At 39.1% G+C, this 16,584-nt stretch overlaps 1 protein-coding gene across 1 annotated transcript; it reads left to right on the forward strand.

Annotated features, from left to right (window-relative positions):
* The first annotated feature begins 45 nt into the window (after positions 1–45).
* On the forward strand, positions 46–15,757 carry LOC140751214 (uncharacterized). Its single transcript, XM_073085077.1, has 13 exons — positions 46–207; positions 934–1,029; positions 2,212–2,379; positions 3,282–3,434; positions 4,554–4,664; positions 5,128–5,181; positions 7,525–7,629; positions 9,618–9,653; positions 10,732–10,879; positions 11,905–12,044; positions 12,772–12,897; positions 14,243–14,333; positions 15,195–15,757. Exons 1-13 carry the CDS (start codon positions 163–165, stop codon positions 15,365–15,367), a joined length of 1,446 nt encoding a protein of 481 aa, XP_072941178.1. The 5' UTR covers positions 46–162; the 3' UTR covers positions 15,368–15,757.
* Positions 15,758–16,584: the final 827 nt, after the last annotated feature.

Raw genomic sequence — 16,584 nt, forward strand, 5'->3', positions numbered from 1 at the left:
TATGACATTTGGATTGATTTTTTATAGAATCTGTAGATGTTTTTTTCGGTTTAGACACCGCAATAACCTAACAAACATAAAAATCCAATATTGTAAAAACTATTTAGAATTTAATTAATTTGCTTTTAAAATATACTGAAAAGTAGTGAGAAAATCAGAGAAATGTCGGACATCGAAGAACCAGTGGCGAAGATGTCCAAAGTAGACGTAAGTTCATTGATTTATATAATGTTTTGTTACTTAAAATTGGTAGAACGCTTCGTGGTTTGACTCCGGTGGCACCACCGCAACATCTATTTCTTCCTTATAACAATAGTGTAGCTCTTGATGTTCTGGTTTGAAGGCTGTGGTAACGTAAAGAAACGAGTCATTCTCATTCCTAAGTGGCTAAATGCGTCTATCGCCAATCTCCCCCAGGAGTTAGAACCTCAACCATTATATGGAGAGTATACTCGTTTATTTGTACTGCATAAAACCGGCCAAGCATGACGAAACTACACGCTTAAATTTGCTTTTTTTATTTATTTTGACGACTCTTTTACTTACCATTTTTCTCTATCATAACACCAACTTTGATATAAAAATGAAAAAAATAAATGTTTCCTTCTTCATATTGACGACCCGCGTGGCGGAGCGGTCACCATACCGGTCTGACGCGCAAAGGGTCCCGGGTTCGATCCCCGGCCAGACAGATATCTAAATGATGAATTTAGATTTCGGTTCCTGGGTCTGGGTGTTTGTGTATTTGTCTCTGTGTGTCCATGGCACCCACGACACAGGGAATCCTAGTGTGGGGCTGTGAGTGTAGAAAGCGTTTAAGTGTTTATATACATTCTAGTAAGCAATTGATATATCATTGGGCAATAGTCTAAATAAACTTTACACTTATGTATGTTTCACTGAGCATATCCTAAGTTATCTTTGTCCAAACAGGAGGAGCACCTTGAAGAAGGTACCGAGGAAATAGACAACGGCCAGGAGGAGTGGCTCAGTGAGGAAATACTCACTGACGATGACTACAACCAGACAGTAAGTTACCTCTTGATCAAACACAAGCTGACCCGGCAAACTTCGTACCGCCTCAAAATCTATTTAATATATTTCATATAAAATATAGCCTATGTTACTCGTGGATAATGTAGCTTTCGAATGGTGAAAGAATTTTTAAATCGGTACAGTAGTATTTGAGTCTATTCATTACAATCAAACAAACAAAGTTTTCCTCTTTATAATATTAGTATACATAAGTAAACACTAAATGCCTACAAGCCAACCTATTACTGCATCTGCACCATTGAATGTGGATTTCAGAGTTGTAAGGTGGAGATCATAGTCCATCTTGCTGTTTAAGGTAAATTGGTAGACTTAAGTTATAATTAATATTTAATGAGCACATGGCTTGTTAATAGGGGTGCATATCTGGGAATCGAACTTTGAACCACCGTTGAGAGGCAGAGGTGTTGGCAGTTTCAGTGGTAATGAGATTTTTTGAAGGTAGTTGAAGACAATGTGGTTCATCACATATTCTGCCTAATAACATCAGTGTTAAGATATTATCAGTGCTGTGATGTGTAAAAGGGGTTTGTTAAGGGAGTGAAAACTTATCCGAGGTGTTCCTTGGTCCACAAAGATAGCAACACATCTGGCTAACCTCAGAACTTGGCAGTAGCCAGTAGCAGTTACCATCAGGTGGACAGCATACTCATTTACAACTTCAATATCTTTGACATGTACATATAATTTATTTACAAAATAAACAGTAATTGTATGTTGTGCTATGTATCATGGAAATGTAACCTAATATAAATTAATGCTGCTATCTCTAGTATTTTTCGACGCACTCTCAGGGCATCACATATTGCTTACATTTTCTTGTATGTTGTATGTGTATTTTGCAATAAATAAAATATATACAGGGTGAATTTTTCAAATAGGCCTTCAGGGCCAAATCCGAAACTATAAGGATTAGCGAAAAATGCTCAAAGGAATTACGAGGCCGATTTTGATAAAAACTAAAACTGCATTATTAGTTTTTTAAAATATATATTTCCCTAGTTGGGAATCGAAGGAGTTCATTTTGGAAAGATTTAATTTTTATCAAATTCGGCCTCGTAACTCCTTTGGCCCTGAAGGTCTATTTGAAATATTGACCCTGTATATATAAAAAGTGTTAATGGAAAGAGCTAATTCAACTCAAAATTTAATTTCCAGCATGAACAAGAACAACCTGACTCTATAGCCAACATGACTCAGGATGGCAACAATGACTCAATAGAGCAGATGTGTCAGGACATAACCGACCAGCAACCGGATATGACCACAGAGGAGAACATTGAGCAAACGCTGACCAATTTCGAGAATTCTAGGTCTAATGATCAGGTAATGAATACTAAACAAATGGTTGTTATTACCCTATACTGGGCCATGGCTGGGAACATATATATTGTAAAATCAGAGATGCATACTTCAGGTTAGAACCTTGTACCTCCCAAGGGGTTCTCTTCTAAAATTAAAGAAATAATTGTCAGTCCATAAAAATAGAAAAATACTAGTTATTGCCCGCGGCTTCGCCCGCGTTTTAAAGAGAATAATATGACATACTAACATACATAAAACCAAAAATTGGTCGTACCAACTCTGAAACCTTCGTGGGCTCATGGACGACTTTGCTAAAGATCATCACTTGATCAAATGCATAGTTTACGATTCAATCCTTACTAATATCGATTAATATAATCGAATTTTTGGTCCAAAAGATCAATTCTCCGATTAATCAATCTTAGATTGCCATCCCTAGTTCCCGTGGAATTTCCGGGATAAAAACTATCCTATGTCCTTTCTCGGGTCTCAGACTATCTTTGTACAGAATTTCATTAAAATCGGTTCAGTGGTTTAGGCGTGAAGAAAAGACAACCAGACAGACAGACAGACAGACAGACAGAGTTACTTTCGGATTTATAATATTAGTAAGGATTAGTAAGGATTGTCAATGTTAATTTTGCAGTTGCAAAAAAGCATTTATTTTTTAAAAGACCTGTGTTATGGAGTTTCTTTCGCCGCTTCTTCTCCATAACGAAACACATTGTAAAGTGGTGGTAGATGTAAAGAAATTATTTTGAAAAAAAAATGAATTTCATTTGATTAAAAATGTCCATGGGCCACAGTAGTATGTTATAAAAAGTACATAAAATAATCTTATCACCTAATTTTATTATAATTTTATTTAATTTATGCATATACCTTATATACAATAATATTGATTTTCGAATACTGGCTTCTAGGGTGACCTTCCTGAAGAGTTGGGCGCGTTCCTCATCAGGAAGACGGATGGGTTTCCAGCAGACAAGCAGGAGAAGGATAAGGAGCCTGAGAGTGACCTGGACGAGTCCACCAAGCAGTCGGAGGATGATGGACATGATACTGATGAACTGTTGGTGAGTTGATCAGTTGCAAGCCCCATACTGGAGTACTGTTAAATGTTATATTTCGACATGGGAACCTCTAAAAGGGGTTAGGTTAGGTTAGTCAAAACATGGAATGACTCGTTGTCCAAGGGACTTAATAAAGGGTACCGCACAAGCGTCCATTATCCAATGTTGTCGCAACACTGAAGACCGCAACTAGTGGAGGCGCATCGCAAAGGCTGCATCATCCAAAACTGATACAACATCGTGAAACCACAACCACTCTGTCAAGAGTGAACAACTAAAGAGAGAGAAACTTCATAAACCTTGGTAATTTTTTTTTGCAACTTACAGATATAAAGGTTTCTTCCAAATATTACTAACTAGCTGACCCGGCAAACTTTGTACCGCCTCAAAATCTATTTATCAAATATATTTCATATAAAATATAGCCTATGTTACTCGTGGATAATGTAGGTTTCGAATGGTGAAAGAATTTTTAAAATCGGTCCAGTAGTTTTTGAGCCTATTCATTGCAATCAAACAAACAAATAAAGTTTTCCTCATAATATTAGTATAGATATGCGTTTAACTTAGTTAAATTAAAGTTACATACATGGGATTTGAACCTTGGTCTCGAAATGAGAGATCGAAGGTAAAACTAATCTCAGCTCCACTTAGTACTCAATCAATGCTAATTCTATCAACCCAAATTAGGAATTTGACAATCTTTGCCTACCTAAATTGTCAAACTTCGAACTATTGCTCAAGATTAAATATAACTATTTTATAATAGTAATAATATTGTTTTTATTATTATTGTTATTAACACACAAGTTATATTATTATTACAAGATACAACATAATATAATACTAGACTTGATACATACAGAATTCGTAAACAATGTTAACTCTGTTAAGCTAATGCTTTATTAATTATATGTAAAAATGATGGCTTTAAAAAAAAGAGAATAATTATTATTAAAAAAAAAAGACAACCCCACTGAGTTTCTTACCGGATCTTCTCAGTAGAGGTCGCGTTCCGATCCGGTAGTAGTTTAAGAAAATATTGTAACTGACAATTTGTAAGTGCCGTCGTTGGCCTATACAAAAATAAATATATTTAATTTCTGTGTTATTCTGTTCTAGAGGATGTTGGGAGAGGACAACAGCAAGAAGACGGAGGTGCCATCACAAACAATGCAAGCTAAGGATGATCACCATTCAAGTGATGATGATGATGATGAGTATATATTTGAGGTGAGGATATTTTAAACTATATTTTGAGGGTGGTAGAATCTGTGGTTTGACTAACGGCACCACCGCCGCACCTATTCATGTTGTCACAGCAGTGTTAGGCACTGTGTTCTGGTTTGAAGGGTGTGGTAAGGGAGACAGACTTTTCCGAGGCGTTCCAGCTTAGTCCTCAGGGGTAGCGGCGCATCTGTGGCCGACCTCCGGTAGGAATGTAATCTTATCTGGGGTTAATCGATCTTTTACTGTCCCACTGTTGGGCACAGGACTCCACTTATAATGACAAGGTTATAGACCATATCTGGTCTATAATGATAGACCATATATAGCCTATCTGACCTGCAGTCTACTAAAAATGTTTTTTTATATCCTTTGATATTATTGTTAGATTTTTTTTCACTAACTTTATATTATAATGTTTTGTTTGAAAATTGATGTAATAATAAAAATGTTTCTATTTTGTTTATAGGGTGCTAAAGTTACCAGACTGAAGGTATCGAAAGATGCCCTCATGAATAGTGAGGTAAGGAACATTGATTAATAATAAGAAATATTTGTAATTATAATATTCAACTACAATAAATAATTTTAATAGCTTGTAGCAAATCAAATCTGGGAGGAGGAAGTTTTTCACTAAATTGGATAACGTGGCGCTACAAGCTTTTAAAATCATTTATTGTGGTACATTCATACCTATGCTGAGATTATTTGGCTGATAAAACGGTGTGGTCTGAAGTAGCCCGGCTCCACATGTACCATTAGGTTAAGAGCCATTGTATGAAACAAGAAATTTTACACTAGTGAATCATTATAACAACAAAGAACCCAACTGCTTAAATATACAGGGTGAATTTTTAAAACGGGCCTTCAGGGCCAAATCCGAAACTATAAGGATTAGCGAAAAATGCTGAAAGGAGTTACGAGGTCGATTTTGATAAAAACTAAAACTGCATCATTACTTTTTTAAAATAACTTTTTCCCTAGCCGGGAATCGAACGAGTTCATTTTGAAAAAAAAATACACCCTCTATATTATTCCACTATATGATAGTGTTGCTTATAAGGATAAAAATCTGGGAAGTAATGATAAATGACAAACTAAAGGAAAAGCCTCAATTTTAAGTAAATACATATTTTTTTATATTCATTTGGCAGTTAAGTTCCCGCCATTCATCAATTTAAACATTTCGCGTATTAACAATTTTTTGGCTCAATGTTTCAAATCATTCGAAATGGACGTTTTGTTCTTCAAGAATTTATATTTTTATGTCCGACTTAGTTAAGGTTACTTTTAGGACCATTATAATAGATTTAACTTGCTATGGGCGGAGTTTCGTTTAATACAGATGTAAAATCGACAAATTGCGAGAATGTCTTTTTCGAGTCAAATCCGAGTGATAACTAAACAAAGAGATATAGAAAATTATATTTACTGTTGAAACGTAGTTATGAACAACAAACAATAACAATTTACTATTTAATCACTTATCTATTTTTATTAAAAAATAAATCCTAAAAACGGCGGTAATTTACTTGCCAAACTATTACTTTCTCATACTAAGCCGTATGTCACGGTTATAACATCGAATAATTAGTTAATTAACCAAAAAATTCTTCAATGGTATGACTTACGTATGTTTCTAAAGAATTACACATAAATCATTTGTTATGTATAATCCTTAAGGATTAGTATGGCAATGTATGGAGAAATATGTATTTTCATCAAAATTTTCCTTTTTTTTAATTTGTCATATAACATTACTTCCCAAAATTTGATCCTTATAAGCGACACTATCTGATGGTGGAATAATATAGAGGGTGTAATTTTTTTAAAAATGAACTCGTTCGATTCCCGGCTAGGGAAAAAGTTATTTTAAAAAAGTAATGATGCAGTTTTAGTTTTTATCAAAATCGGTCTCGTAACTCCTTTCAGCATTTTTCGCTAATCCTTATAGTTTCGGATTTGTCCCTGAAGGCCCGTTTTAAAAATTCACCCTGTATAGCTTACTAGTGGTGCCCGCGGCTTCGCCCGCATTTTAAAGGAATAATATGACATACATAAAACGGAAAATTTGTACCTGCATTGGAATGACAGTGGTGCCATCTGTCGAAAATTAGCCTTACCAACTCCCAAACCCTCGTGGGCTCTTGGATAACAACTTTGCTAAAGATCATCACTTGATCAAATGCATAGTTTCCGATTCTATAACTACTTACGAATTTAAAATTAATTAAAAAAACCTTTTTCCACGGACTAAATTGTGAATCTAAACCATTCTCAAGTCCCCTTGAACACACACAACAAATTTCATCAAAATCAGTCCAACAATTTAGTGGAATCCAATGACATCTCATATGTTAACCCGTCAAGCCGTTTGGGCTGCAGCATGACAAACATTACACTCCTCGGTCTAGTAAAAAGATGTTTTTTTTTTTATTAAATTTATTTTTAAGACAATTTTTTTTATTAAATTTATTTTATAGTATCTAAAAGGTTTCGAAGGTGGTAGAACCCTTAGTGGTTCGACTCCGGCGGCACCACCGCCACGCCTATTTGTGCCTAATAATAGCAGTGTTAGGCGCTGCTGTGTTCCGGTTTGAAGGGTGTGGTAAGGGAGACATAATTTTCCGAGGCGTTCCAGCTTAATTCTCAGGGGTAGCGGCGCATCTGTGGCCGACCTCAGGTAGGAATATCTAATCCTATCTGGGGTTGATTACAGATATCCATGGGCGGCAGTAGCCACTTACCATCAGGTGGACTGCAAGCTCGTCTGCTACTCTTATATTATAAGAGAAAATAAAAAAAAATCATTATTACCATAAGTTATGATGGTAACTAAGTTAAGGTGGTTTTTATAATGTTTCAGACGCAAGTGAAGAGGTTGAAAGTGGCGAAGGGTGCGTTTATACAGAAGAAGGTTCCCAGCAAAGCTGTGCCCGAAGACATGAGCGATAGGGAAGCTGACAATGATGTGAGTATTTATATTGGTACAAAATACTTTAAAAAAAAAAAAAATATTTTTTATAAGATTGAAATAACCAACGGCCATGCAGTCTACGTGATGGTAAGCGGTCACTACCGCTCATGGACATTTGTATCCATCTTTATATAGAATACTGGTTCTGAAGTAATAAAAAATGCGTAGCCACTTGTAAGGATGCGTAGCCACTTCTAAGGTTGCGTAGCCACTTCTAAGGATGCGTAGCCACTTCTAAGGATGTGTAGCCACTTCTAAGGATGCGTAGCCACTTCTAAGGATGCGTAGCCACTTCTAAGGATGCGTAGCCACTTCTAAGGTTGCGTAGCCACTTCTAAGGATGCGTAGCCACTTCTAAGGTTGCGTAGCCACTTCTAAGGATGCGTAGCCACTTCTAAGGATGCGTAGCCACTTCTAAGGATGCGTAGCCACTTCTAAGGATGCGTAGCCACTTCTAAGGTTGCGTAGCCACTTCTAAGGATGCGTAGCCACTTCTAAGGTTGCGTAGCCACTTCTAAGGATGCGTAGCCACTTCTAAGGTTGCGTAGCCACTTCTAAGGATGCGTAGCCACTTCTAAGGATGCGTAGCCACTTCTAAGGTTGCGTAGCCACTTCTAAGGATGCGTAGCCACTTCTTAGGATGCGTAGCCACTTCTAAGGATGCGTAGCCACTTCTGAGGATGCGTAGCCACTTCTAAGGTTGCGTAGCCACTTCTAAGGATGCGTAGCCACTTCTAAGGTTGCGTAGCCACTTCTAAGGATGCGTAGCCACTTCTAAGGATGCGTAGCCACTTCTAAGGTTGCGTAGCCACTTCTAAGGATGCGTAGCCACTTCTAAGGTTGCGTAGCCACTTCTAAGGATGCGTAGCCACTTCTAAGGTTGCGTAGCCACTTCTAAGGATGCGTAGCCACTTCTAAGGTTGCGTAGCCACTTCTAAGGATGCGTAGCCACTTCTAAGGATGCGTAGCCACTTCTAAGGTTGCGTAGCCACTTCTAAGGATGCGTAGCCACTTCTTAGGATGCGTAGCTACTTCTAAGGATTGCATGTAAGTCAGACGGAACCCACACCCTTTCACCGAAAAGCAGAATTATTTTACGCTAGAAATAGTTGTGGCGGCAGTATCCCCACGATGGAACCATTGGCTCTATCATCCTCACGGTTCGACGTAGACGTCTACATATTTCTACCTTACAATGACAGTGTTTAGCGCTGCTGTGTTCTAGTTTGAAGGTTGTAATATGTAACATCAAAAATTTTTACGTTTCAGATAATTTCAAACCGAACTAAAAAATTTTTACGTTTCAGATAATTTCAAACCGAATGGCAAAAAAAAATTTTTTTATGTGCCCTTTCAGCATAAATCCCTATTAACCCTTAGCTATAGGCCCTTTTACCTTTAAGCACGCGACATATTTATATGAGGTGTTGCAAAATGTAAAAATTTTTTACGTTTCAGATAATTTCAAACCAAATGGCAAAAAAAAAAATTATGTGCCCTTTCAGCATAAATCCCTATTAACCCTTAGCTATAGGCCCTTTTACCTTTAAGCACGCGACCTATTACAACTCTTCGTCATCACCAACGGTTGGCTGGTGGAGCATGTCGGTAGGCATTAAGTTGTTCCAGTTGAGTCCTCAGGGGTGGTGGCGCATTTGTGGTTGACCTCAGGTATCTAATCAGTTATCTAATCCTATCTGGGGTTGATTACAGATGTCCATGAGCGGTAATAGCCACTTACCACTAGGTATATAGCGAAAAAAATATATATCTATGGCCGCAACTCTATTTTCTTAAATATGGTGGAATTATAATTAACCAGGTCACATACGAAAGTGTTACAAACTCCATGCATAGTTTATTTTTGTCATCAGAAATTGAACCCAGAAGTCGTATGTTTCAAACAAATGTTACAACAATTGCCTCACATGGATTTGTTAAATTGAATGGATACTAAGAAGTCGTTCTGTTTTTTTTTACAGAAAAAACTTAAATCTGCTCTTAAAAAATCTGCCACAGTTAGTTGAAGTTTCTTTTTTTGTTTTTGGTTGAATAAATTATTAACTTTGCAAATTGTGTGTGTATGCGTTTGTATGTGTGTGTGTGTGTGTGTGTCAATTAATTTTGTGTTTGTATGTGTTTAGTTTTTATAACATGTTCCCTCGTTTCTACAATAAAATACCAAAAGACATTATCAATCTATCCGAGAAAAGGTTTAAATCTACTATAAAATTAACTTTATGTAAAAAAGCTTATTATAATGTAAATCAGTACTTAAATGATAAATCCGTATGGTATGACAACTCCAGCTCCAACATCAAAAATTAATTATATGTACCACTATGTAAAAAAAATATATTATTTACCCTTTAAAAGATGCAAATATGCACACGTATGGAGTGTCTTGCGCCGCTTCTTCTCCATAGCGAAATACCTTCCGAAGCGGTGGTAGTTTGTTGACTTTCAAAAAGTATTCTATATGAATCAATTTTGAATAAATGAGATTTGAATTTGAATTTGTGTTTTTGTATCAAAAATAAAAATCCGATATATTTATTTCAAAACCTATAACTACTTTGCAAGGTGTTTTATGTATTATATGACTGCATTAACAAATAATTTATTAAGTCAATTTTGCACTTGTTTCCTCCTAACAAATTATAGAAAATGAGTGAGAGAGAAATAGAAATGCCGCAATTTTGAATTATAATAATTAATGTAACCACAAATAAATGAGATTTGGTCGTAATAAACAGCATAAAAATATTACTTATTGACCTAAACATTTTAGATATGTAAAATTCAAAATTTAAAACACTGTCGATGTTTTCGACTTGTTGTCGACTTTAGGTTTAAAGTTCAACATTAATAGGTTTATTAATGTTGATTTTAAAATATTAAACGTTAATTTCAAAACATTTGACTTTTTTGAACATTCATTAAAATTGAATTGGTGTTGAAAAATTGCTGTTTCTTGTATGGTGATCCCTATGACAGACGGACAGACAGTGGATGCTAACAGAGTTCCATTTTTACCCTTTGGTGTATGCAACCCTAAAAAACTAACACATTGACTTAAAAAAGTTTTAACTCCAGTCCTCAGACGAGGCGATGACAGTGAAGCGAATGTTCGGAGTGCGGCATTCAGTGGGCAACGTGGGCAACGTGGGCCGCGGTGCCGGGCGGGGGATCAACGCTGTGAAGACCGTCACCAAGCGGGTGGTCAGCATTGATGGGAAGCGATGTGAGTGTTTAGCATGTGATGACCGTGGGCAATGTGGGCAACGTGAGTAGCTTGGGCCACGTGGGCAATGTGGGCAACGTGAGTAGCTTGGGCCACGTGGGCAATGTGGGCAACGTGAGTAGCTTGGGCCACGTGGGCAATGTGGGCAACGTGAGTAGCTTGGGCCACGTGGGCAATGTGGGCAACGTGAGTAGCTTGGGCCACGTGGGCAATGTGGGCAACGTGAGTAGCTTGGGCCACGTGGGCAATGTGGGCAACGTGAGTAGCTTGGGCCACGTGGGCAATGTGGGCAACGTGAGTAGCTTGGGCCACGTGGGCAATGTGGGCAACGTGAGTAGCTTGGGCCACGTGGGCAATGTGGGCAACGTGAGTAGCTTGGGCCACGTGGGCAATGTGGGCAACGTGAGTAGCTTGGGCCACGTGGGCAATGTGGGCAACGTGAGTAGCTTGGGCCACGTGGGCAATGTGGGCAACGTGGGCAATGTGGTCCCACGTGAGAGCCGCGGTGCTGGGCGGGGGATCAGACCGTCACCAAGCGGGTGGTCAGCATTGATGGGAAGCGATGTGAGTGTACAAACCCTTGGGAAGTAAACCGTTGGGTGGTAGAACCAGTGGCGGACTAAGGTCTTCGGAGGCCCGGGGCGGAAAGTTGAATGGATGCCCCCATAAGTTTAAAAAGTTTATTTCATTTTACAAAATGACAAATATGTCATAGAATTATTCGCCTGTGATTTTTTTCCGCTGATAGATATTTCATAGATTGTTTGGTTCTGGCGACCTTTCTTTTAGCAACTGTGTTTGGAGGCCAGGATCGGAGGCCCGGGGCGGAGCGTGATTCAGAATATTATTACGCTATCAATGTCGCCATCGTTCCGATCCGGTAGTAGTTTAAGAAAAATATTGTAACTGTAACTGACAATTTGTAAGTGCCGTCGTTGGCTTATACAAAATAAATATATTTCATTTCATTTCATTTCCATCGCTCACCATAGCGACACCTACAAGTTAGTATTATTAACTTTCAGCATTCACAACGTCCGTGGCGCCGTCAGCGAAGCCCCAGGGTGCTCCGCCCCCGCGGCCAGAGTCCCGACGGGCAGAGGAGCCCCGGAGGCTGGAGGAGGACGGCAGCCAGGATGATATGGATGAGGACCATTTGGATGAGGTAGAGCTGTCAACTTTATGTTTACATTGAGTGTTTTTGTAATACAGGCAGTGCTCCACTTCGTCATTTCGATTTACGTCGTTTCAAGTTACGTCGAACAATGTTTTGACACTATTCCTCGTCAATACGTCAATTGTTTCGATTTACGGCATAGGAGAATTCACTTTTCGCGGGTTTAATGTAATTATTTTAAGGACTTTTAGATAAAAAAGTATGTATATCCTTTGTTATAATACAAATTAACTGATTTGATTTGAAAAACTTATAATAATTGGAAATGAATATACATATATAATATACGGTCGAATTGAGAAACCTCCACCATTTTAGAAGTCTGTTAAAAGTACATCTGTATTTACAATTTATACTATGTACTATAAAATTTGTTTTGATTTTTAACACGCTTTTATTAGCTTGAGTTGTATCTATGTATGTATGTATGTATGTAGGTATGTATGTATGCCACGGAAACTTTGAACTCAATTTTCACCCACTTTGAACGGTCCGATTAATTTAAAATCTTGAACAATTATGAAGAACCGATGACAATACACGATTTTAATAATTTATCCCATTCTCCACATCATGATCGTCAGGAATCAGGGTTAATCATTTTCCTTGTGTGATTTTACCGTGGTTTTTAGTTTTTAAACTAGAATTATTAATATTGAACTGGAAAAAACGGTTTAAATACTAAAATTAATTTGGATCTTGTGAAAATTCTCAGGACTCTCAAGGAGTGGAGTCGGATATGGACGAGGAAGGTGGTCAGCGCTTGATGCGGCCGGAGCGTATGGATGAAGAGGTTCCTTCTGATGCGGAGAGCCAGTCTGACGCCGAGAGCTACTATGATGTGAGTATACAGGGTTTAGAGCAGTGTTCTCAAAGTAAACGCCCCCCGTAGGTGTTAGAAGTCTGTCCCTGTAGTTCCGGGACCAGAATAGGGCTACGGTAACCTGCCTGTCGTAAGAGGCGACTGAAAGGGGGCTCCCGGGGTTGCGGACGGCAAGAGTGGGAGCTCAAGCCGTCCGGACAGCGGCCCCGGGAAGGAAGACGGTATGTGTGGTCGCGTACCGGTCGTGTACCAGACGGTGTGGTGATACAAACTCGCCTAGGCGGAGCCCGTCGGGGCAGTGCGCTGAGCGGACTCCGGTCGCGTTTCTTTGGCGATCCCGGAGTCCTCTACGCAGCGCTGAGGACGGCCACCTGGGGGGGTTTATTGCGCTAAAAGTCCCACATAACCCCGTGTCGCTCCCACAGCACCGAGTAAGTTTTGAAGGTATACTGCCGCCCATGCAATCAACCCCAGATAGGATTAGTTTCCTACCTAAGGTCGGCCACAGATGCGCTGCTACCCCTGAGGACTAAGCTGGAACGCCTCGGACAAGTACCCCTTGCCTTTGTAATTATAACGCAGCAGCACTAACTCTGCTCCTCTATTCTGTATAGTTTTTGTCTTAAAGAAGTCATGTAATAGTAGCTGACCCGTTTTTAAATGTTAAGGGTGAACAACTCTTATCACTTAGGGGTATGAAAAATAGATAGTAGCCGATTCTCAGACCTACTGAATACGCATATAGAATTTGGCGAAAATCGGTAAAGCCGTTTCGGAGGAGTACGGTAACTAACATTGTGACACGAGAATTTTATGTATAAGATAAAGATTCTACGCTTTTTGTGGTTCCACTTCCGTGTGTAGACTTGGCTGAAAATCGCGAGACTTAGGTTACGATTCTGAACACCCATATGGGTTGCTTATTGCTGTTCACCACCCATATGAAGGTGGTAGAACCCTTTGTGGTTCGACTCCGGCGGCACCACCGCCACACCTATTTCTACCTAATAACAGCAGTGTTAAGCGCTGCTGTGTTCCGGTTTGAAGGGTGTGGTAAGGGAGACAGACTTCCGAGGCGTTCCAGCTTAGTCCTCAGGGGTAGCGGCGCATCTGTGGCCGACCTCAGGTAGGAATATCTAATCCTATCTGGGGTTGATTACAGATGCCCATGGGCGGCAGTAGTCACTTACCATCAGGTGGACTGCATGCTCGTCTGCTACTCTTATATTATAAAAAAAAAAAAAATATGGGTGTCTGGTACCAAATCTACGACCCCTTGCACACATGTTACATTATACACGATGTTGATATTATAATTTTGTTATATTATATTTCTCTTTAAAGAAGTTATTTATTTTTGCAGGAGTTGCCATCATCGGAGTCAGACGACGTGGATGATTGGTTCACGCTGGACATCAGAGCGGAGAGGGCTGCCGATTACATACCGCTACTTGGTGAGTGGCTAATTTTATGTCTCACTGCTGGGAACATATCTCTCTACGTCTTGGAGAAGTTTGGAGTACTTTTGATATAACACAATTATTATTATTGTTAACTAGCTGACCCGGCAAACTTTGTACCGCCTCAAAATCTATTTATCAAATATATTTCATATAAAATATAGCCTATGTTACTCGTGGATAATGTAGCTTTCGAATGTTGAAAGAATTTTTAAAATCGGTCCCTTAGTTTTTGAGCCTATTCATTACAATCAAAGAAACAAACAAAGTTTTTCTCTTTATAATGTTAGTATATACGTAACGCCCTTGCGTAAGCGTTTCTGTAAAGTCATTACTTTTTCTCTGTCATGGTGCGTCTAAAGATGTTTCAAATGTTCGAATGTCTTAAAAAACTATTTTTAACTTTATTTATTAAACCGTAATAAGATTGCTATAACTTGCATATAGGCCTTTAGTAGAATATAGCCCCTGGATGATATTTATCTTAATTGCAAATAATTAAATTTTTTGTTAATTGTAATGATATTAATTTATGACAATGACATGATAATAAGCTAATTTAATATAAAATTAATTAATAAATGATCATGAATTATAATACATACTAAATACATGTGGGTCTTTAGTTGTCTGAAATAAAGGAATTTTATTTTTTTAATTATAACAAATACTAAGATTTTTCGTGTGCAAGTTCTTATTGTAATGTGGATTACAGTGGACCCGCGATAATCCGGCCCCTGTCTAATCCGTCACCCCCTGTAATCCGACATAGTCTATCAATTCAATTATAATCAATTCAAATAAGACTGAAGAATTATATTCAAATAAGACATGTCTTAAACCGTATCATTTCAGGTGCGAACGCCCGTCAGCTGTTACTAGAAGAGCAACAACGAGCCGGTGAGAGGCTCGCCTCGCTCCGTCAGGGAGCCCGAGCGCTCGCCTCGGGGCGTCGCTCGCTCGCGGCTCAGCTGAGGCTGGCTAGGGCTGCGCTGACACACCTGGATGCTGCTAGGGCCACACAGTAACACACTGGGGCATGCTGGCCCATGCTGTGCCGTGATAGAGTGATTAATAACGAATTGTGACTGAAAAAAATTGTGTTTAGAGTCGGGGAGGGGATACTGGCCCATAGTGCGCCACGATTGAGCGTTTTACTGTGAAATATGATGTATCTATGTAGGGCGTGCTGGTCCATGGTGGACCATTTATCGTGGAATGTAATTGGGAATGTATTTGGTTTACAGTAGTGGGGGATATTGGCCCATGATGCACCATGGTGGACAGTTTTACTGTGAAATCTATTGTGTCTTTAGTGAAGCATACTGGTCCATGCTGCGTCACGTTGAACAATTTTACTGTGAAATGTGTCGTGTCATTAATACTGGCGCATTCTGGTACATAGTCTCCCATACTGGACTTTTCACATCTGGATGCTGCAAGGGCCACACAGTAGTGTTGTAGTAGTGAGGTGTGGTGGCCCATGGTGTGCCATGGTGAACTGTTTTGCTGTGGAATGTGTAGTGTCTATAATAGTGGGGCATGGTGGCCCATGGTGCGCCTTGATGGACTATTTAATAACGAATTGTGATTGGAGAAGTGTTTTGTTTATAGTAGTGGGAGATACTGGCCCATGGTGCGCCACGATGGTCTGTTTTACTGTGAAATGTGTTGTCTTTAATAGTGGGGTACGTTGGCCCATGATTCTCACTGTGGTATATGGTTGAGAATGTGTTTTGTTTATGGAAGTGGGAGATACTGGCTCAGGATGCTCCACAATGGAGCGTTTTACTGTTAAATGTGTTATGTCTTAAGTAGTGAGGCATCCTGGCCCATGGTTTTACTGTGAAATATGTTGTGTCTATAGTAGTGGGGCATGATGGCCCATGTTACGCCACGATGGACTGTTTTACTGTGGAATATAGTTGGGAGTATGTTTTGCCTATATGTAAGGTATACTGGGCTGGAGCATCATGACCTTAGATGGTTTTACAAGGAAATATGGTAAGAAATGTGTTTTCTTAAATATAGTTAAGCATATTGGCTTATTGTTCCACACTGGACCGTTTTACTGTGAAATGTGTTTTCAATAGTGCACCACAGGCTAGTATGCTTCTCTACTATGTGGAATGTGATTGGGAATGTTTCGTTTTGAGAAGTGGGGAATACTGATCCACGCAGCTCCATGACTGGCTATTGAGCAAAGAATTGTGATTGTATTGTCTATAGCCGCGTTTCTCAACCT

Source organism: Epargyreus clarus, unplaced genomic scaffold, assembly GCF_041222505.1.
Source record: "Epargyreus clarus isolate Ecla_fem2 unplaced genomic scaffold, WU_Ecla_fem_2.2 ptg000022l, whole genome shotgun sequence".
In the NCBI taxonomy this organism is placed as follows: domain Eukaryota; kingdom Metazoa; phylum Arthropoda; class Insecta; order Lepidoptera; family Hesperiidae; genus Epargyreus; species Epargyreus clarus.